The sequence below is a fragment of the Dermatophagoides farinae genome, chromosome 7, assembly GCF_024713945.1.
Source record: "Dermatophagoides farinae isolate YC_2012a chromosome 7, ASM2471394v1, whole genome shotgun sequence".
Classification (NCBI taxonomy): Eukaryota; Metazoa; Arthropoda; class Arachnida; order Sarcoptiformes; family Pyroglyphidae; genus Dermatophagoides; species Dermatophagoides farinae.
The window spans coordinates 3,459,073-3,481,502 of record NC_134683.1 but is presented as its reverse complement, the minus strand read 5'-3'; the positions used below and the strand labels follow the sequence as shown (position 1 = coordinate 3,481,502).

General features: G+C 32.4%; 7 protein-coding genes across 9 annotated transcripts; 5 read left to right on the top strand and 2 right to left on the bottom strand.

Moving 5' to 3' along the window:
• Nucleotides 1-13: 13 nt before the first annotated feature.
• On the top strand, nt 14-2,649 carry Hrs (Hepatocyte growth factor regulated tyrosine kinase substrate). The gene is made up of 3 exons (XM_047060196.2): nt 14-214; nt 276-360; nt 420-2,649. Exons 1-3 carry the CDS (start codon nt 175-177, stop codon nt 2,464-2,466), a joined length of 2,172 nt encoding a protein of 723 aa, XP_046916152.1. The 5' UTR covers nt 14-174; the 3' UTR covers nt 2,467-2,649.
• Nucleotides 2,572-11,715, bottom strand: FASN1 (Fatty acid synthase 1). Of its 2 annotated transcripts, XM_075732398.1 has the most exons (5): nt 11,581-11,715; nt 11,222-11,405; nt 10,216-10,420; nt 2,847-10,153; nt 2,572-2,761 (listed from the first exon to the last, which is right to left on the bottom strand). In XM_075732398.1, the coding sequence occupies exons 3-5, from the start codon at nt 10,370-10,372 to the stop codon at nt 2,654-2,656; spliced, it is 7,572 nt and encodes a 2,523-aa protein (XP_075588513.1). In that variant the 5' UTR covers nt 10,373-10,420; nt 11,222-11,405; nt 11,581-11,715; the 3' UTR covers nt 2,572-2,653. The 2 variants fall into 2 exon arrangements, with proteins under 2 accessions (XP_075588513.1, XP_075588512.1); XM_075732397.1 differs by lacking the exon at nt 11,581-11,715 and having other exon boundaries at nt 11,222-11,511.
• Nucleotides 11,716-12,877: 1,162 nt separating this feature from the next.
• On the bottom strand, nt 12,878-16,057 carry oxt (Xylosyltransferase oxt). The gene is made up of 6 exons (XM_075732401.1): nt 15,360-16,057; nt 15,125-15,297; nt 14,845-15,047; nt 14,469-14,778; nt 13,760-14,401; nt 12,878-13,694 (listed from the first exon to the last, which is right to left on the bottom strand). Exons 1-6 carry the CDS (start codon nt 15,958-15,960, stop codon nt 13,095-13,097), a joined length of 2,529 nt encoding a protein of 842 aa, XP_075588516.1. The 5' UTR covers nt 15,961-16,057; the 3' UTR covers nt 12,878-13,094.
• A 7-nt stretch (nt 16,058-16,064) lies between these two features.
• LOC124496711 (uncharacterized) lies at nt 16,065-17,031 on the top strand. 2 transcript variants are annotated; one of them, XM_047060270.2, is made up of 2 exons: nt 16,065-16,193; nt 16,268-17,031. In XM_047060270.2, the coding sequence occupies exons 1-2, from the start codon at nt 16,164-16,166 to the stop codon at nt 16,940-16,942; spliced, it is 705 nt and encodes a 234-aa protein (XP_046916226.2). In that variant the 5' UTR covers nt 16,065-16,163; the 3' UTR covers nt 16,943-17,031. The 2 variants fall into 2 exon arrangements, with proteins under 2 accessions (XP_046916226.2, XP_046916227.2); XM_047060271.2 differs by having other exon boundaries at nt 16,076-16,165; nt 16,268-17,024.
• Nucleotides 17,032-17,389: 358 nt separating this feature from the next.
• Nucleotides 17,390-20,662, top strand: LOC124496686 (mitochondrial ribonuclease P protein 1 homolog). Its single transcript, XM_075732402.1, has one exon. The coding sequence runs from the start codon at nt 17,398-17,400 to the stop codon at nt 18,541-18,543; it is 1,146 nt and encodes a 381-aa protein (XP_075588517.1). The 5' UTR covers nt 17,390-17,397; the 3' UTR covers nt 18,544-20,662.
• BckdhB (Branched chain keto acid dehydrogenase E1 subunit beta) lies at nt 19,061-22,353 on the top strand. Its single transcript, XM_047060243.2, has one exon. The coding sequence runs from the start codon at nt 21,022-21,024 to the stop codon at nt 22,138-22,140; it is 1,119 nt and encodes a 372-aa protein (XP_046916199.1). The 5' UTR covers nt 19,061-21,021; the 3' UTR covers nt 22,141-22,353.
• Nucleotides 19,073-20,662, top strand: Hcs (holocarboxylase synthetase-like protein). Its single transcript, XM_047060230.2, has one exon. The coding sequence runs from the start codon at nt 19,073-19,075 to the stop codon at nt 20,561-20,563; it is 1,491 nt and encodes a 496-aa protein (XP_046916186.2). The 3' UTR covers nt 20,564-20,662.
• Nucleotides 22,354-22,430: the final 77 nt, after the last annotated feature.

Here is a 22,430-nt window from a genome sequence, read left to right as displayed (position 1 = left end):
AAAAAAAATCTTTATTGTTCTTATTTTATTGACAAAACAATTTAACTGCGAAGTTAATTTCATTTGTTGGATTATCAATCATTTTTTTCATCACCATATTTTCGATTTTATTAATTCTGCTAAATTTGTGATTTTGAATTTTTTTGTTTTCATCAAAGAAATCATCATCTTATAATGTTTAAAAGCTCAACTTATCCGTTTGATAAAACGCTTGGTAAGTTTAAAAGTTTTTGGCTTTATTTTCAAAGTTTCATCGATTTTTCTGATTAATGTAGAAAAAGCTACTAGTCTTACAAATTTGGAACCTGATTGGACCAGTATAATGCAAATTTGTGATGCAATCCGTCAGAATGATGTCCAGTATGTTGGTTTTATTTTTATTTAGAAATTAAAATTTTTTTTCTTGATATTTTTTTTAGACCCAGATATGCATTGTCAGCAATCAAGAAAAAATTGAATGCAACCAATCCAAATGTGCAATTGATGGCTCTGAAAGTGTTGGAATCATGTGTTAAAAATTGTGGACCCGTATTGCATTTCGAATTGGCTACAAAAGAATTTATGGAAGAATTACATGCAATGTTACGAAACACTGCTGATGTTAAGGTTAAGAATGAAATTTTACGCATCGTACAAGCATGGGCACATGCATTTCGTAAAGAACCATCATTCAAAGCTGTCAGTGATCAAATGAGATTGATGAAAGCAGAAGGCTTTCAATTTCCAACATTGAAAGAAAGTGATGCAATGTTTTCCGCGGATGTAGCACCGGAATGGTCAGATGGTGAATGTTGTCATCGTTGTCGTACACAATTCTCCGTTATGAATCGTAAACATCATTGTCGTCATTGTGGACAGGTATTCTGTGCAAAATGTTCGGCAAAAACATCGACTATTCCAAAATTTGGTATTGAAAAAGAGGTCCGTGTTTGTGATCTTTGTTATGATAAAATTAACAAAAAAATCGAAATAAAAACGATGCCAATCAATGATTCGGCTGAAAATGTGGCTAAAGGATCAACGAATTCATCGAATCCAACAACACCAACCAAAACAAAAACTGAACAAGAAATCCAGGAGGAAGAAGAGCTGCAACTTGCATTGGCATTATCGAAAAGTGAAGCTGAAAGTCTTGAATATGAACGAATGCGACAATTTCGTAAATCAAGCACTTCGTCTGGAAACAATGGTCAATCAAATAAATCTCACAAGAAAAGTTCAAAATCATCAAAATTAAAAAGTAGTAAAAAATCCTCTTCATCGTCTTCATTGGCAGCGAAAACTGATCTGGATATTGAAAATGATGATCCAGAATTATCTCGTTATTTGAATCGAGAATATTGGGAACAGCGATCACAAAGTTTTGGTGAATATGAATCATCACCATCGCCCAGTGCTCCACAATCATCATTGAGTAATTCTTCTTCAGCTGTCAAAGTGGATAATGAATCAAAATTGGCTTCTCAAAATAAATTTGGCCTACAGTATGATGCTGAATTGGAAACTTTTATGAAAAATCTTCAATCAACAATTGAGATTTTTGTCAATCGGTTGCAATCGAATAAACTTCGTGGCCGCCCAATTACAAATGATAGTGGTGTACAAGCATTGTTTATGAATCTGACGGATATGCATTCACATTTGATGATGTATATGCAGCAGACAAGTGAAGACCGTTCTAATTGTGAACGATTACAGGATAAAATTCAACAGATCCGTGATGCACGTGCTGCATTGGATGCATTACGAGATGAACATCGTGAACAATTGAAACGTGCTGCAGCCGAAGCTGAACGTTTGCGTCAGCAACAAATGGCACAAAAATTGGATATAATGCGTAAACAGAAACAACAATATCTGCAATATCAACGTGAATTGGCCATTCAACGAATGCAAGAACACGAACGTGAATTAATGATGAGAACAGAATTGTTAAAATTTGGCACAAATCCGGCATCGATTGTACAATCACAACAGCTACCACAACAACCACCAATGCAATGGAATTCTGCAGCATCAACAATGGGTCAATATCATCAACTTCCTGGAACTTATTATCAACATCCAGAAAACCATAGTGTAAATTATCAGCCTACATCCAATCCACATGGCATGGTGGCTACTCAACCACAACCGGCACCACCACCACAAATGATGCCTCAGCCTCCCACACAATATCCGCCTACATCGACTGGTGGTCCAAATTCTATGATACCACAACAGCAATATTATTTGCCACAACCACAACATCAACCAGCTGCTTATATGCCGCCACAGCCTGCTCAACAACCACAATCTGTTGTACCAAACAATGGATATCCGCCGGCATCATATGGTGGTGGAATGCAAGCACCACCACCACCACCACCACAATCACATCATCCCGAACAGCAGCAACAGCAACAACAACAACCAGAACCAATTAAAGAGCCAGTAAAAGAAGAATTATTAATTAATTTCGATTAAATTGGACATGCATACTCATCAATAATTCGAACATCACTTTTGTTTTTTATTGATTGATTAACGATATATAATAATAATAAAATATTTGTAATAACTAAAAAAAAGTAGATTTAAAATTATTGGTCTATTTATTGAATTTTCAATTTGAAATAATAAAATTTTTCATGCATAATCAAGAAAAAATGTTTTAAATAAATTTCTTTTGAATTAATTCGGAAATTCGATCCACATTATCGGTGATGAATGTCTGATGATTACCTGGGAATTTATGACATTCACATTTGCCAGTTATGATCTATTTAAATTAAAAATAAAAATAAAAATAGTTTTAAAAAAAAATCTTAGACAAATTTGTTTGTTTGTGTTTTTTTTCGATTTACCTTTGAACAGCCATAATCATCATCTTGTTCACCACTTTTAACAAATGTTTCTTCTGCACGTATCAACATTACGTCACCGGTGAATTTTTGTTCTGGTTTATATTCGGCCAACATTATTAATTTTGAAATGAAAGTTTCAATCGCTACCATTGTATCGGATATATCGGATGATTGAATCAAACCATTTTCGGCAAGAATTTCTGCAACTTTACGTAATTGTTGTTGTTTATCTTTCACAGCCATTAGATGTTGTCGTAGTTGCTTTGAATCCATACGTGTCAATTGACCAAGTAAGAAAACCAATGATTCCGTTTGTTTCGAATGTTCATCATCATTTACATTGTATGCACGATCACGATAAGCATGAATAAATGAACCAATATTAATTGGTGATGCATCCAACATTGTCAACGATACTTGTGATTGATTTGATTGCAATTTGTGTGCCAAATCGAATCCAACGATTGCACCGAATGAATAACCAACCAGATTAATGATGGAACAATCATCAACGATGTCAGTGGTCAATCGAACAAAATAATCACTTGCCTGGTCAACGGAGCTGCAATCACGAAGGGCAGCAGTCCAATTCAGACCAAACACTGGATTCGAACATCTTTGAGCCAATTGTTTGAGCAATTCAAAATTTCCTTCGATTGGTGGCAGAAAGAAAATTGGACGACCTTTACCATTATCGTTTAATTTTATGAATTTTTCTGTCGGTAATTTCAAAACAGGCATATATAAAGCCATTACTTTTGAAGGTGTTGTATTGGTCGAACTTTTCACTTTAGAATCTTCTTTTGTTGCTTGATTTAGGCCACCAATTTCCATTAGATTTTTTATGGTTAATGATCTTAATTCTTGAACCGAAAGAATCACTTCAAAATTTCTTTCGAGAAATTGTTTAACTTCAACAGCCATTAAGGAATCCATACCTAATTCTGATAACGAGGTATTTGGTGGCAGATTTTCCAATTGTTTAATGCCAAGAATATTTGCAATTGTTTTCAATATATCTTGTCCACTTCCAGCAGATGATGATGATTTTTCATTATTACGTTGCGCACGAACATGTGAACAATAGACAGCAACTTCTGTCATCTGTAAGAAACGATCCAAAACGCTCAAACATGATGGCATACGTTGTGGCAATGTACCACCAATCACAACATTATTACCACCCATTTGTTCGGAAACAACACCTACATCGCCAATTGCACCCCATTGAACAGCAAGACCATGTAGTCCTGAAGCACGACGAAGTTCACAAATACGTTCCATCGATGAATTAGCAAAACCATAATTCGTTTGACCAGCATTACCACGGCCACAACTGATTGATGAAAAGGTAACAAAATAATCTAATTCTGTACAAACTTTTCGACTAACAGCATCCAAAATTTGAGTTCCACGAACTTTAGAGGCACAAACTTTTTCAAATGATTCACCGGTTTGATTTTCGATAAAACCATCACTGAGAACCATTGCCAAATGGAAAATACCGCCAATCGGTGCCATTGATGATGCTTCCTTGAATAATTGATTCACGCCATCCATGGTTACAATATTGGCTGTCGAAATATGGACTTTTACACCTGATAATTCAAATTGTTCAATACAATATCGTTGATATTGTTGTCGAACACCAGATCGTGAGACAAGAACTAGATTTCGTGCACCACGTTCAATTAGCCATCGAGTCAATTCAAGACCGAAACCACCAAGACCACCAGTAATGATATAACTTTTTGTTTCATATAGTACTGTACGAGCAATAGCCATTACTGGTTGTACAGTTGGTCTAACTGCTTTCAATTTTTCTTCTTGTCGTATTTTGATGACAACTTTTCCGATATGTTTACCGGTAGCCATAAAACGGAATGCCTGTTCTGTACTATCCATATCGAATAAATTCGATTTCAAAGGTCGTACAACACCGGTGGCAATTCCATCAAGGACTAATTTTGATACCGTTTTTTTATGTGCTTCAATCAATGGTGAAGAGCTATCACGATCCATTAGGGCATCCAATAGAATTCCATGGAAAGCAATATTCTTCAAAAATGCAGCCATACCCAATGGATTATTTTGTGAAAGATCATATTTACCAATCTCCAAGAAACGACCATGTTGTGCAACACATCGTACACTTGCTTCAAGTTTTTCTTCGGCCAATGAATTCAATACCAAATCAACACCATAGCCATTTGTTTGACGGAGAATATGCTGTTCGAATGATGTGTCTCGCGAATTGGCAATATTTCGATCAGTTAATTGTGGAAATCGTTGTTTCAGATATTCTCGTTTTTCTTGTGAACCAACAGTTGTAAACACTGTACATCCCATACTAAGAGAAATAGCGATGGCAGCTTGACCAACACCACCACTACCGGAATGAATGAGTACAATTTCACCGGGTTCCAATTCACCACGTACAATCAATGCATAATAAGCAGTACTATAAACAACAGGCACAGTTGATGCTTGTTCCATTGTCCATTCATCAGGTATTGGCCATACAAAATCTTGATCTTGTATCAACACTGATGTAGCAAGACCTTTAGATGGCACCATACCCATAACACGAGCGCCTTGTTGATCACGGCCAGCAAATTCTAGACCAAGTATACAATCTTGAAGTGCAAGATCACCAGGTAATGCATCTGGTGGCAGTTTTCCCGTTGCCAACATTACATCACGGAAATTCAACGGAGCATAATATACGGTGTATAGATTGCCCATTGATTTTTGCATTGTTTGTGGTGATTGTCGCCAGAATTTATGTTGAGATTCATACCAATTAAGACTTGATAGATCACCACGAATAGCAACATTTAGATAGGCATGTTCGGTAGCAACTTTTGTATCCACATTATCCAATTCATAATGACGGAATGACCCGAATCGATTCTGACGATAAACATTCATAACTAAATCTTTTTTCAATATATTCGAATAGAAACCTTGAGTATCATCGAATGTTGAGAATTTAGGTAGTGTATGATCTTTGATGTCAGTATCTAAAATACAACGAATACGATCACCACCTGGTTCTTGTCGAAGACATTTAACTAGACCAACTACACCATTTGCTGGATTATCATTAGCGATTAACCAGATATTTTCACCAATATTTCGTTTCTGATATTCAACCATTTTAGTTTTCAATTCTTCAACCCATTTATCATAATTAGATGTAGTCACATGGATTACAGCCTGTCCATTTGCAGAAATTGGATGATCGATTTTTCGCCATAACAATACACAACTTGTCAAATCATCTGATCGTTCAGAGATCAATTTAAAACCTAGTTTTTCAGCTTTTAATTTAAATTGATCAATATGATCGGCATATAAATTGTTGAGTTTTTTCAATGTTAACAGCAAATTTTCAGCTGTTGTTGGTTTCGAACGGAAAATGGCCATAAGAAAACCACCATCTTTGATTGATTGATACATTGATTCTATCATTACCGAATAATCGATTGATTGATCAGCGAATGGAGATTGTAGATAGCTATCTTTGTAGATGATTAAATCCGTTGAATCTGATGCAATCGATAAACGTTCTTTTGGATTCCATGTTACTTGTTCGATTTCTTCAGATAATTCTTGAGGATTAGTAGTCAAAATGGTATAATCGACATTGATTGGATATCCAGAGGATTCTACTGATTGTTTTACTATTGAAATTAATGGTCGATTTGTTGGATTTACTTCAGCTATGTTTAATCGAGCTGTCATATGATTTTCAATGATGACATGTATCGGAACGTTGATGAAAGATTCATGGGCTGTCCATAAAGGATCAGATGTAAAATCAATCTGATTGATGATGTCATTGAAATTCTGACCCATTAATAATTGTCGAAGTATGGATAAAAGTGGATATTCATCCGAAGATTCCAAATAACTTTTGAGCAATGATTCTTCAATTTTTACTGGGAATTTTTCAACCGATGATAATTTCAAATGATCAATCAATTGATTCGATACAAACTTTAAGACATTATTGTATTCATTCAATTTCGAATGAATTTGTGGATCAAAAACATCCATTTGATTGTAGGCAGTGAAATGACATTTTTCCAGCATTGGAATCTGACTGTTGATTCGTCGTGGTGCTAAATTTACTTTCAATCCTTGAATTTCCAGACCAGGAGCAATGATTGAATTAATTCGATGATCATTAATGACCGTTAATACACCATCAGATTTTTCAACGGCTTCATAAAGAATTTTTGGATCACATCGAACGGATTGAAATCGAACTGGTAAGTAAAGACCACGATTATTTTGTCCCAATATTCCAACCTGTAACATATTATCGGCCAATACAATCCAATTGGAAAATTGAAGTCGACCTTCACGAGAATCAGCTTCGACAATTCCTTGAAAATTTTTTCCATAATCATAGCCACGTAATCGAAGTTCTTTATACACCTCTTTTCCCGTTAATCGAATCGTTTGACCAATTGGTTTTTCGGCCAGTACATCCTGTAATTTTACAGGGCTTCCTTCTGAAAGTTGAATTTTACCCGATACAACAATCATATCATTTTCACAGATTGTAAATTCACCACTACTTTCCATAAGATGGATTTCAAATTTAACTGGTGTTTCTTCATGTAAAATGGTTGCACGATGTAGGGAAACATTTTCAAATATAACTGGTGTTTGTTCACAAACTTGTCCCTTGAATTTAGCCAACATTTGCCATGCAATATAAAGATAACCGGTTGCTGGAAACAATATTCGGCCATCAATACAATGATCAGCATAGAATTTTTCGGAATTTTCATTCAAATCAATTTTAACCGAATGATCAGCTTTATTACTTGGATTGAAATATTCTGGATACAACAATACTAGCCATGATTGTGAATGATCCCATTTGATTAATGGACTTAATGATTGAATATTTCTTGATACTGGATATTCAATTTTCGGATACAATACGGTAATGTTTGGATTCAGACCAAGATTATACATTTTACCAGTTGAATTCAAAAATAACGATAATTGTTGATCATTATTGTTACGTTTCATTAATCCAAGATAGGAAATTTCTGAACCTAATGTTCGTTTGATAATTGGTTGCAACAATGAATGTGGAGCAATTTCAATGACAATAGCATTGGCTGGTATTTTCTGTACAACTTCATGAAACAATACCGGTGATGTAAGATTATTTACATAATATGATGCCGATGAATATTTGGCCATTTCATCATTCCAACGATCTTCTGGAAACGATGAACTAAGCCAACGTGATGATCGTAGTTTTGGATCCGGTATAATTGGTTCAAGTTTTTTCAACAAAGTTGGTGCAATTTGTTCCATAAAAAAACAATGGAATGCAACATTACAACTTTTAACTTCACGTGCAAATATATTTTCACTTTTCAATTGTTCAACAAATTTTTTAGTCTCATCATATTTGCCAGAAATGGTTACCGAATCTTGTGAATTGTGACATGCAGGAACCACTCCGGATGGGCATCTAGCTTTTGCTTCTTCCCATGTGAGGCCAACAGCTGCCATAAGACCTTTTGGTAGATTAGCCATCTCTACACAACGACCACGCCAATAAGCTGATAAAATCATCTGTTCATGTGTGAATGCTCCATCAGCATATGCACAACCAAGTTCTCCTACTGAATGTCCAACAATACCATCCGGTTCGATTCGTAATGCTCGAAGTAAATCGGTCAATGCAATTTGTACGGCTGCAATTGCAACAAATGGTGCTACAGTTGTATCAAGAACTTTTTCATCTTTGCTCAACAATATATTCATCAGATCAATATCTAATTTTTTCAGGATTTGAGCTGATTTTTCAATCGATTGTCGGAAAATATCGACTGTCATAAGACCTTGTGCCATCGATGTCCATTGGCTTCCCATACCAGAATATACGAACCAAACGGGTCGTTTTTCCTGAACTCTGCCTATCTCTCGTGGCAATGTTGTTTCACCATCTGGATGTTTATCAGCAATCATAAATCCTCGAGAATTCATACCGGAATTTTCCTCTGTCATTGCTACGTCGTTGAGTAAGGCCAAAAATTCTGGATTCACTTTATCCGGATTTCGTTCGATGAAATCAAAAATATGATTAACACTTTCTTCATTACGGCCAGATACACAAATTAATCTTGGAATTTCTGTTACAATCGAAGATTTTATCGGATCCAATTCTTTGACATGTGGTTTCAACAACACATGGACATTAACACCACCAAAACCAAATGAATTAACGGCAACAATACCATCTTTGAATGGAGTGTTTTCGATCACCGGCTTAATTCTACCATCCATTAATTCTGGAATATTTGTATTTGGTGTTTTAAAATGTAAATTTGCTGGTATCATTTTATTCTGAAATGTGAGCAAAACTTTAGCCAATGAATTAAGGCCAGATGCTGGTTCAGCATGTCCAAGATTTGATTTAACTGATCCAATTAACAGTGGTTCTTTACGATGATCAGGACAGAATACTTGAGCAATAGCTTTGGTTTCGACTGGATCACCAACAGGTGTACCTGTTCCATGTGCTTCAACATATCGAACTTCAGCTGGATCAATACCTGCTTCTTCAACTGTTTCACGCATAATCGTCATTTGTGATCTCCATGATGGATATGTTACGCCTTCTGGTTTATTACCATCGGTATTTGTTTTGACATGTAACACCGTAGCATATACACGTTTTGCAGCCGTTTTTCGTTGTAAAAATATTACTGAACAACTTTCCGACCGGACATAACCATTGGCTGAATTATCCAGATGTTGACATTTACCATCCGATGATAACATATTCAATCTATTAAATTGTACAGATGTTACAGGACGAATACAAAGATTAGTACCACCAACAATTGCCTGATCACAATCATTTGTTTTCAATGCCGAAATAGCCTGATGTAAAGCCATAAAACTAGATGAACAAGCCGTATCCATTGTATAGCTAGGTCCTTGAAAATCGAATGTGAATGAAATTCGATTCGAAAACATTGATCGTGAACAACCGGTTAGTGCGTAGCCATTTGCACGTTCAACATCTTCAACAAGTGCCTCTTCAACTTCGGATGTTGATGAACCAATAAAAACACCGGTACGTGTACCACGTAATGTTTGTGGATTAATACCAGCATCAACGATTGCTTCATATGTTAATTCTAACAATATTCGTGCCTGTGGATCCATATTACGAGCTTGTTTACCGTGAATACCAAAAAATTGAGCATCTAATTTACTTAAATCTTTTAGCTTTCCATTTCGACCAGGTAGACCATAAAATCCTATAAAATAATAATAATTATATATATATATCGAGACTAAGAACCAGTTTTTTTTCACATACCAACAGGCCAACGACGATCATCTTCGGTGACCATATCGACATTATTGTAAAGATTTTCTTTGAGCTCATCAATATTTTCCGATTCGGGAAAACGGCCAGATATACCGGAAATGACGATATCATCATCAATAAAATTTTGAAGAATTTTATGTGGCATCGTTTATTTGAAATGTTACGTTGGTATTATTGAATTCACAAAAGTACACTATGATGGAGACAACGAACAACAACAACAAAAAATTAAAAAAAAAATAAAAAATAAATATCAACCGATTGATGTCAATGAAGAAAAAAAAATTGTTTCAAACTCAAGATTTTTTTTCGAATGTAAAAAAAAATTGTGTAAATGAAACAAGGAAAATTTTCATCGGGTAAAAAAAAGAGAGTATAAACAATATTGGAACACAATATCCAATTATTGTTGGCTCTCAAACAATTGATTATCACCGATTATTATTATTATTATTATCTGGTGTTGTATTGTGTCATTATTATTAACTGTCATTATCATCATCATTTATTATTATTATTATTATGTGAACACAATTAAAAAATTGTATATTGCTGTATATGGCATTGATGCGTGAATTTCGTCAAGTCAAGTCAATTCAATTCAATCCAATCAATCAATTATTACCATTGATTGGAGAATAGAAAATATGACAAAAAAAAAGAAAAATTTTCTCTGTTCATTTTTTTGGTGTTGCAATAATATTTCTTTTTTTCTGTAAAGAATTACTACGTTTTTTTTTCATCTGATAATTATTTAGGGCATATAATTTCAATCGTTTGTGCCATGCTTTTTCTATATATATATTGATTATCGAAAATTGGTCCTTTTTTTGACAAAGTTAATTATTATCATCATTATTATTATGAAATAAACTAAGAAATTATGCTTCAAACTATCTAAAATTTTCTAAAAAGGATCATTAGATATGGTTCACAAACATGATTTATTGATTTTGAAATGGAAAGAAGAAGAAGAAAAAAAATTGTCGCTTACCTGAACCAAAAAAAAAATTGAGAAACAAAACGAATAAATTATTGAATGATGGATAAATCAAATTGGATGTAAGAATTTTAATGGATGAAGAATTGCCGTATTTGTCCGGTTATTGTTGTAGTTGTTGTTGTTGGATGAATGTTAAAATGTGGTAGAAATGAATATATAAAAACGCGAATCGAATCTGATTGAAAATAAAATTAAAAAAAAAATTTTCAAATACAATTGAATCAACTACGGTAATGACATATAATCATTATGGTCGAAAATCATTGATTTATATATGTAATAAAATAGAACTGAGCTTTATCTATCTAGCTATAGCTAAAATGATTAGAATCAGAATTCGATATACATACATTCAATGTGTGTGAAATGGATCCATCACCACCACCACCACCACCTTCATCATCATCATCACAATTACATTACATCGTCGCATGATGCTTCATGGCATCATTTTCATCATCATCATCATCATCATCAACATCAACATCAACCATCGTAACCGACACAAAATAATGAGAAAAAAATAAAAATCATACGATTCTCATCCAATTCACACGAATACTGCCATGATCATCGTCATTGTCATCATCAAAGGATCAATGTTGATGACAATCCGGGTTCGATTAAATGTTCTACTGTTATTCATTTATTCATATATACATATATAACTATAATACTATGGACTTTTAGTCCGAGATTCGTACGATGATTTGAATTTTATCCGAAAATAAGTTTGTTTTTTGTTTTTTTTTTTTGCTTTGATGTGTTCATCAAATATTTTGATTCGATGTGATTTTATTGATAATCGATAATATAAAAGATTTATAAATCAATCGATATCAATTTTTTTTGTTGTTGTTTTTAACATATATAAAAAAACGTACAAAATAGCTCGAATGATCATTCAGCATTGCACGTGAATTGGGAAATTTTTGTTTTTTTTTCTACTGTTTTTTTTTTCGCGCGCCACGCGAAAAAAAAATGACATTCAGTTTGTCATACGATTCATGATGATGATGGCTACTGACGATTTTAGTGGTGCCACTAATTGACGTCGATTTATAATGTATTACAAGATGAATGATGATGATGATGACAATGTACACATACACAGACACACAGACGACAAAAAAAAAATTTCAATTTTCACCTGATTGTATTTACAATGAAAAAAAAAATTTATTTTTTCTCCAAAAATACTGGTCATTGGCCAATCATGAATATGATCAAATTCGATATTCGCAAATCAATAAGAGAAAAACAGAGAAAATGAAAATTAAAAAAAAATCTGAACCACCACAAAAAAATCAGTGAAAATTATTGACAACGACAAAATAAATCCCGTATTAATTCAATCAAAGCAAAAAAAAAATCGCCCGGGATCGAATTTAATCCCGAAAATTTACAATTTCAAGTTCGTGTCAAATATACACAAACAAACACATATATTCATTATAACCGACATGGTGAATTTCCACCAACCCCAGGTTTTTTTTCCTCCACCAGGAAATGGAATAGACAAAAACCAAACCAAAACAAACCAAAACAATGATTTCAATTACCGAAATATTGCCAAAAAGAACTGGCTAAATTTGAATTTTTCTTTTGCTTTCTGCATTTTTAAATGACATTGACGACAATGTGATATGATACATTGACTACGTAAATTTTAATTCAAATGAATTTCAACATTTTTGTCGGTGCAATATATTATAATATGGTGCATGACCACTGAATTACACATTTTTTTTTGTTATTGCATATATGGAAAAAATTTATCGAAAAAAATGGCAAAAATTATTTCATAGGGTTTTTTTCAATTCAAAAAAAAATCAATCAATCAATCAAAATGAATAAAGGGCTTTTAATTTGTCCACATTCCAATCGACTTGATCACAGTTATTATGATGATAAATTGTAGTATTGAAATTTTTACATAAATGATCACCATTATATGATGATGAAAACAATATTGATGTATGTACCAAATCTTATTGATCATTGATAGATGAATGCCATTTTGAGGGAAAAATTCTGAATATTTTCCCATTATAAATGTGACCGATTGTTTGTTTGTTGTTGAATGGTTCAATCGAACCATATTGATATCATCATTATCGTTTGTATCAGTTGGAAGGATAAAAAATCTTCCCATACCAATGACAGAGTCGGTGGCTTCATTCATAATTAACAATTTCCATAATCCATTCATAATGGGATAATATGTTTGATTATTATGTCGATATAATATTCCAATTCGATCATTATCAGTTATTTTTGTATTATTCAATAAAATACGATTTTCATTAGCAATACGATTCCATGGATCGATGAAAATGAAAAGAATATGGTATACACCAAAAAATGGTTGCCATTCATGCCATACTTCTAACGGTTGGTTTGATTCCAGAACACAATCCGTGTTACGAAAATATTCATCTTTTTCATCGAATGAATTACAAATCTAGTAACAAATGAGGAAAAAAGGATGAAATTTTTGAAAAAAAAAATTAATTAAAATCAACATACCTTTAGTGATTTTAATCTCGGCACAGATGATGAATCAAATATAATGGTTTGATTTGAAAATGATCGTAATATCATTTCAATTTTATAATTTTGAATAGATTCTTGAAATCGAACGATTGTACCATAGAATCCATTCGAATTGTCAAACAATAGATTTGTTTCAATTATTTCAATCTCACATTGATTATTGTAAATGTTTGAGCATAAAGAATCAAGTAATTGACAAGCGAAAAATGTGAAAAAATTCCTGCGAAACCATGGTAAATGATTTGGTAAATCAAATCGAGAATGATAACTATTTTCAAGATACAAATCATAATTTTTGCCCAAATTATTTAGCCTGAAATTTTGATTCAAAAATCTTAGCTCAACAAAATCAATCACTTGTCCATCGATTAGTGGAGAAAATTTTCGACCAAAAAATAATGGCTTTTTTTCCGTAGCCATTAATCGTTGAATATCACCACGACTATTCGTTGGACTGCGAAGTCGAAATATGTTCGGTGAACATCCACACCAATCAACAATTTTTTTCTGCTGACATTTACAGCCACGTTTACGATTCCAATTGGTTGCCAATAAATTATTGGAAATTATGGTCGTACAAAAGGCAGTATTTCTTAAGACTATATGGAAAAAACTCTATAAATTTATAAAAAAAATATAAATGAAATCACTATTTTAACAGAAGAAAAAAAGAAATTCATACCTCAGCTGGAAGTAGTGAAAATTCAAAATAATTACGTAAACCATGTACTAGACTGACTCGTCGATTGTTCAATTCATTAGTTACATAACGGCAAAATGATTGACTTAATATCATCCAATCACTACCACCATCCCAAACAATACCTTTGATCAATGATCGATCTGCTATACGCCACATTCGTCGTTCACATTGTACAAATACTTTATTTAGTGCTTGTGTTTGAATAAAATCAAATGTATTTTTTCCATGTGATTTAATGAAATTCCGTTCATGATTCAGCGATAGATAGCGTTCTAATTGTTCAATTTTCCTAATGAAATAAAAAAATTTTTTTCCTTTGCATTGTAAATAATCTATTAGAAATTTATAATCATACTTGATTGGAAAACTAGATTCACTTAAATTCAGAATGAAATTCCAATCATTCCATTCGTTTAATGCTTCACGAATACAGGATAGAATTGCTGTCAAAAGACTTGAACCACCCCATATTGTATCGAATCTTTGTTGTGTTAATCGTATATTGGCTGGATATTTCCGTTGTAAATATTTAAGTTCAGCATATAGGTAATTATCATGCTAAATAAAAATTTTGAAAATTGAAAACATTACAATCTATGTATAATAATAATATGAAAAAAAAGACATTGACATACAGCATCCACATGTATAAGGTAGTAATGATGATTATCGAAAATGTTCAACATTAATCTTTTCACTTGAAGTGTTGAACGACCACTGAGCAGTAGAAGAAAGACTATTTTTGGCCTAGTGAAATTGTGTTCATGATCATCCGTTGTAATTAACGGCGGTAATTGGTGGGTGTTTTCTAATATATATTAAATTGAATCACATGAAGATTGTTATTAGTAAATTGAATTGAAAACTTACTTTTAATACCGGTTGAAATGATAAATAAAAAATTAGGTGGACATTTTGAATGTTTGACACATTGTAAATCACATTCTGTATGGTTTGTTTGATCAATGATTGATTGATAATTATTTGTACATATACAATATTGATTCGATACGAATAATGCAAATTCAAAATCAATTTGCATGCATAGATCCGTACAATCAGTATGATTGAATGGTTGTAGTGGATCTATACGTAAAATTTTATTCGATTTTTTATCCACAAAATGATTAAGAAATTCTGATCGAAATTCCATACAGGTAAATAGTTTGGAATTTGCGTGACATTCATTCTGTAATCTTGATGGCCATGATGGTTGAAATTTTATACTACAATAGGCAGCGATTAATTTTTGACGACAATCCAACGTTTGAACACGATTCAATGCACTAATTGCTTGTTTATCATCAATCTTACATCCATCATGAATATCAATGATCGAATGATGGCCAGAAATAGTTTCGTATTGGCTATAATTAAATAAAAATGTTGATAATAAAAGTAATAATAATTGTAAAAGAATTATGCAGATAATTAACGTGAATATTTGACGGAATGTCAATCGACGAAACATAATTCTTTCAATCAATGTTTCATGGAAGATTTGATTATTTGATTGAATCAAAAAAAAAAAAAAAATTTCGATACGTATCCGATGAACGGTTTGTTTATAGAATCGTCTTGTTTAGGTTTTTTTCGGAATGCGCATTTTTATTTACTGAATTTTAAAATTTTTATTCTTTCAATTCTGTCATCATTCTAATCATTTTAATCGAAATGTCAATGGCCAGTGATTTTAGTTTTCAAGTAAATAAATTGATTTTTTTATTCATTCATTAATTTGATTGATTTTTATTTCTTTTTTTTTTAATGATTTACAGGTTGAATTTGCCGTTTTAATGAAATGTGATGCATGTCGTGTAAAAATTATTAACGAATTAAACAATTTACCTTCGGTTCAGATTGACGAAATAAGTGTGGCCAATCAACGTTTAGTTTTACGTTTGAATGAATCAAGTCCAAGTGCATTTGAAATACAAAATTTATTGGAAAAAAAATTACGATTAAATACAATTATTCGTGGTACTGGTGATTTTATAGCTGCCGTTGGTGAAATTCGTGGATCTGCAAATTATCCCAATGTTTTTGGTGTTGCCCGTTTTGTCCAGAATGAACATAAACAATGTCTCTTTGATGCTGTTATTGATGGATTCAAAGATTCATCATCATCATCATACAATGTTGGTATCCATGAATATGGTGATTTAAGCGATGCTGATTTAAAATCAATTGGTTTCGAAGTTTTCAATATTGCCACCAATGTTCAACCAATTGATGGTCAATTGTTGGTGAAGAAAAAAATCGAAAATATCGATATATCAACAAAAATTGGCCAAAGTTTAGCCATAAGTAGTAATAACGTTAATGGTGATATTATTGCTGCCAGTGTTATTGCACGTGCTTCAAAAATATTGAATAATACCAAAAAAGTATGCGCTTGTAGTGGGAAAACATTGTGGGAAGAACGAGAAACCGAAAACCGAAAACATCTTTAAAAATCCGAAATCCGAAAATATTTTTAAAATTTTAAAAATAGTATCGATTGTTTCGGGTATCGATGAAATCGATACTTTTGAACCAATCCCTATCGAAGGCAGAAAATAGCCAAATACTTTTGAACCAATCTATTATATTATACATTCAACCGATGAACCGATTTATAGTATTTTAGACTTTGTCTCTATTCTAGATTAATTAAAACCTTCGGTGAGGTATAAGATTCGTCAATATTCGTTCGACAATCCACCGTATAATAAAGTTCGGACAAAATCTTTTTGTTGCATTCCACATGCAATGATCAAATTAAAATTCTTTGATTTATTTATTATATACATTTATCAATGATCAATCAAACAAATATCTCGGACAGCAAGTTTAGTGAACAATTGTTGTTATTAATTTAATGAGTTTTAATGAGTTCGTTTTTTTCATAAAAGAGCGTATAATAAACATGTTCCAAAAATTAAGCTATCTTTTATCATTGTTCCAAAAAATAATGTTCTTTCGTCATGGAATTGTTGTTCGTCGATTTTTTGCCAGCAAAAAGTTTAAAATTGATCCAGAATTACTGCAAAAATTAACCGATAAAATTGATGAGGAAAAACCATTTGTTCATGTTCGTGTGGAAGATTTTTCCGAATTATTTCAACAAAATGGCCATGAAATGAATCGGATGAAAATTGAAAAAATAATCAACATTTATGATGGAATGAAATATAATCTGGACCCAGTGCCTAGTAAATTGACTGTTGAAGATGTTGAAAATCTTCTTCAATTGACGACATTAAGTGATATTCATCGACAGATACGTAAACTTCATCGAAAAGAATTACAACAGCTGTTGAAAGAAGAATTGAAAAAACAATTGAAAAAAGAAATTAAACAGCCAGTAAAAGATGATAAAATTTCTGAAGATCGATCTGGTTTGTTTGATTCAGATGGCAATTTAACCTATGGCTTATGGCATAATTCATTGTTCACAAGAGTCAATCCAAAATTACGACGATTATCATTGGAAAAATTTCGTCATGCTCATTGTTTTGGCCAGAATCTATTCATTGATTGTAGTTATTCATCATTTTTATCACAACATTTAAGTGTACAAGTAGTCCATGATCTATCTCGCTTAATACATTTTAATCTAAGACAATTGAATGACCCATTCAAGATCATTATATGTGGTATTGATTATGACCATTATTTATGGAAATCATTACAACAATTATTTCCAGATATAATTGAATCAATTGAACATACAGAAAAAAATCTAATGTCATTAACAACCGATTCGAAACAGATTGCCTGTTTTACATCATTTGAAACAAAAACACCATTGGAATATAATCCAGATTGGTCATACGTATTGCCAGCAATACCGGAACGTTTAATGAATCGTGATATTATTACACCATTATTGAAAAAAATGAAAATTCAACGTATGGGTGTACCAATCGATCGTTATGTTATTTGGCAATCAGGATCAAAACGTCTTTCGTTACAGCAAAAAATTCAAATCCTTAATGATATACGTTCGAAAAATTTTGATTGGAAACGTTCAATAATTGATCATGTGCAACCGAAATCAGGCTTGAGATAAGATATAGTGTTTTTTTTTATTTTGATTTCAAAAAAATTCAAATAGTCCAAATCAACAGATGGCATTATATTTGCATCAAGTGTCACATGCATTCATGCCGATATATTATTGTGGACTTGACTTGTTTTCTCTCGCAACCATATTATACAGTGAAAAATTATACATCGATATTTTGATGATAAGAGGAAAAAAAATTAGTAAAAGAGAAAAAAAAATGAAGAAATCGTTATCAACCAAACAACCGAAATAGGTTGATTGTTTATTTTTTTATTTTTTTTAACGATATACATAATTATATCCATTCATATTGACTTTTTTCACCTCTAAAAATGAACATGAATGATTGGCCACTGTGTGTGTGTGTTTTTTGATTGAATGAGCATCGATTTCTTGTTCTTCATTTTAATGAACTTTTTTCCTTCGCCAATAATAACCTCAAAACGTCAGCGATTTTAAATCGATAATTTGATTATTTTTGTCAATCAATCAACGGCTTAAGAAGAAAATTTTTTTTTATTCCAAAAAAAATATGTCATTCATTCAGAAAAAAGCATTGATTAATATTTTAGTCCATTTTCGAAAATCAAATTCCAAATCCATATCATTTATAATTGATTCCATTCAAAAATCCATTAATCAATTATATGGATTAAATCGTTTCGTTGTTTATGGTGTAAATGAATCCGATATTCGAACGAATACACGTTTACTTTCGGCCAAAGCTTTATTGATCATAACAAGTAATGATGATGATAATGGTGACAATAATGAAACGAATCTTTTATCAACATGGATAAAATCAATTAATCTGGAAAAATTAATACTCAATTATGACGATTTATTGTCATCATCGAATTCGATGAATAATTTTAATCATGATTATTTTGTTGAAAAAATACGCTCCATTATTCCACCACCGTCTACGATTATGGATTCAGAATTGAAATCATCACCAATCATAATGGATAATAGTAATGAAATGTTTTTGTTTGATTCAAGAAATAATCCGGTACATATGTGGACCAATTTATGTTCATTGAAAGTTAAAAAATTTCCCGGTCTGGATAAATTTCGTTCCGATTCACCACCACCAAATGATGATATAATCTATTATATTGATGGTAATCAAATTGATCAATTCTGTCTACAACAACAACAATCAAATGAAATTGTAAATTTCAATATTCAAAGTTATTTTGATAATCTTCGAACCGAATCGATTGGACGATCATTATTGTTTCAGAATGTAACCGAGACAACAATGAAGATGGCAAATAATGTTGTAAAAATCGATGGAATTATTGCTACGGCAAATTATCAAACAACTGGCCTTGGTCGTAGTGATAATCAATGGCTATCACCATTTGGTTGTGCAATGTTTACATTGAATTTACATGTACCATTTTCAAGTGGATTAATGTCGAAAATAACATTGATTCAGCATATTGCATCATTATCGATTGTTATGGCATTACCAAGTGAGGAATTGAATGTAAAGATTAAATGGCCCAACGATATATTATATATGGCATCCAGATCAAAATTGGCTGGTATTTTAGTGCGTTCATTTTCCTATGAATATCATCTTAATGTTCAGATTGGAATCGGTATGAATGTTTCGAATAGAATGCCTAGCGTTTGTTTGGATGAAGTGATTGAACATTACAATGAACAGCAACAAATGAATTCGGATCAAAAATTGAAGACAATTCCACGTGAAATTATGATTGCTCGTATCTTGAATTGTTTTGAACGTCTATATCGTATGTTAATGAATGGTCAAGTGGCTGAAATTAAACAACTTTATTGTTCCAATTGGATACATTCAGATGATATTGTTGATATTTATGACAATAAGAATGATGATCAAGAACAACCAAAATATAAAGCTCGTATAATCGGTATCAATGATAATGGTTATCTATTGGCACAAGATTTAAATAATGATATTATACATTGTTTACAACCGGATGGTAATCGTTTTGATCTAATGAATCGTCTTTTAATACAGAAAACATAATTTTTAATCTCAAACAACAGCTCAATGTCAATCAGCTAATGATTCGATTCATCACATTCGATAATAAATAAATAAATGATATTAATGCTGCTGCTAGCAACAATTTTGATTAAATAATAATAATTTGTGAAATGAAGAGAAATGATAAAATAGAAATAAAGACGACAACAGAAAAAAAACAAGTTATTCAGTATTCAGATTTCAATGATGATCGTATGATGATGATGATGATGATGATCCATATCATGATCATTCGATGAGAGAGGTGTTGTTTTGCCTTAGTGTTTGCCAATGAGTTTGTGTGAAGGTCATCGGCAGATATTTTCTTCTATCCATTTTTTCACACCGCCATCATCAATGATCAAAAATTGAATAAGAAAAATCTACAAAGAACAAAAAAAAAATTCTAGAATCCATCGAATGACATTTTAATTTTTATTTTGGTTGTCGAAGAAATAATGATCAGATCAATTTTAGGCCGAATTCTTACGGCAACCATCAATAATTCAACGATTATAACAACAACGACGACAACAACATCAAGAACATTGTCTCATTTTGCATTCAAACCGGATACTGCAGCCGTTTCAGATGGTGATACAACACGTATGAATCTATTTCAGGCAATCAATAATGCCCTTGAAATTGCATTAGTTTCTGATCCAAAAGCCGTTATATTTGGTGAAGATGTATCGTTTGGTGGCGTGTTTCGTTGTACAGTAAATCTACAGGATAAATTCGGTAAAGATCGAATATTCAATACACCATTATGTGAACAAGGTATCGTTGGTTTTGGTATTGGTTTGGCTGCAGCTGGTGCTACGGCTATCGCTGAAATTCAATTTGCCGATTATATATTTCCGGCCTTTGATCAGATCGTAAATGAAGCAGCAAAATTCCGTTATCGATCTGGTAATCAATTTGATTGTGGTGGTTTAACGATTCGAACACCATGTGGAGCAGTTGGACATGGAGCTCTGTATCATTCTCAATCTGTTGAATCATATTTCGCTCATTGTCCTGGATTAAAAATTGTCATTCCTCGTGGACCAATACAAGCGAAAGGTTTACTGCTCAGCTGTATTCGTGATCAAAATCCATGTATATTTTTTGAACCGAAAATTCTTTATCGATTAGCCGTCGAACAAGTTCCTGTCAAAGATTATATGCTGCCATTATCAAAAGCAGAAGTTCTTGTTGAAGGTGATGATGTTACATTGATTGGTTGGGGTACACAAGTTCATGTATTGCATGAAGTTTGTGAAATGGCACGTGATCAATTGAATACTTCATGTGAATTAATTGATTTGGCCACAATAATGCCATGGGATCGTGAAACGGTTATTAATTCGGTGAAAAAAACTGGTCGTGCAATAGTAGCTCATGAAGCACCATTAACGGCCGGATTCGGTGCAGAAATTGCTGCCACATTACAGAAAGAATGTTTTCTTCATCTTGAAGCACCGATATTACGGGTTGCCGGTTATGATACACCATTTCCACATGTATTTGAACCATTCTATTTACCGGATAAATGGAAATGTCTTGAAGCCATTAGGAAAAGTATCAACTATTGAGAGAAACGTTCGATGAATCTGTTGCATCATTTCAGGATCTAATTGTGGTACGCTTAATGCTTGTTTCCAATCAACATTGGTTTCGATTTCTGTTCCACATATCCATCTGTTATCCTATAATAAATTTTTTTCCATTGTTTAATTTATGTTTTTTTGCAAAAAAAAAAAGATTTAAATAAAATTAAAAATTGTAATTAATAGACATTCCAAAAATAACTTACCTCAATTTTAATTGGATTAATTGCTGCCATCCATATACCCATGGATACATCTTCACCTTGATAGGCATA

Bases quoted from the DNA above. Each gene is read 5' to 3' on its own strand.
- Hrs (XM_047060196.2), top strand. From the start codon at position 175: ATGTTTAAAAGCTCAACTTATCCGTTTGATAAAACGCTTG. The intron at 215-275 runs GTAAGTTTAAAA...TGATTAATGTAG, and splicing joins TCCGTTTGATAAAACGCTTG to AAAAAGCTACTAGTCTTACA. The intron at 361-419 runs GTATGTTGGTTT...TATTTTTTTTAG, and splicing joins ATCCGTCAGAATGATGTCCA to ACCCAGATATGCATTGTCAG.
- FASN1 (XM_075732398.1), bottom strand. From the start codon at position 10,372: ATGCCACATAAAATTCTTCAAAATTTTATTGATGATGATATCGTCATT. The intron at 10,154-10,215 runs GTATGTGAAAAA...ATTATTTTATAG, and splicing joins TGATCGTCGTTGGCCTGTTG to GATTTTATGGTCTACCTGGT. The intron at 2,762-2,846 runs GTAAATCGAAAA...TAATTTAAATAG, and splicing joins ATGATTATGGCTGTTCAAAG to ATCATAACTGGCAAATGTGA.
- oxt (XM_075732401.1), bottom strand. From the start codon at position 15,960: ATGTTTCGTCGATTGACATTCCGTCAAATATTCACGTTAATTATCTGC. The intron at 15,298-15,359 runs GTAAGTTTTCAA...AATATATATTAG, and splicing joins CATTTCAACCGGTATTAAAA to AAAACACCCACCAATTACCG. The intron at 14,779-14,844 runs GTATGATTATAA...TTATTTCATTAG, and splicing joins GAATCTAGTTTTCCAATCAA to GAAAATTGAACAATTAGAAC.
- LOC124496711 (XM_047060270.2), top strand. From the start codon at position 16,164: ATGTCAATGGCCAGTGATTTTAGTTTTCAA. The intron at 16,194-16,267 runs GTAAATAAATTG...AATGATTTACAG, and splicing joins CCAGTGATTTTAGTTTTCAA to GTTGAATTTGCCGTTTTAAT.
- LOC124496686 (XM_075732402.1), top strand. From the start codon at position 17,398: ATGTTCCAAAAATTAAGCTATCTTTTATCATTGTTCCAAAAAATAATG.
- Hcs (XM_047060230.2), top strand. From the start codon at position 19,073: ATGTCATTCATTCAGAAAAAAGCATTGATTAATATTTTAGTCCATTTT.
- BckdhB (XM_047060243.2), top strand. From the start codon at position 21,022: ATGATCAGATCAATTTTAGGCCGAATTCTTACGGCAACCATCAATAAT.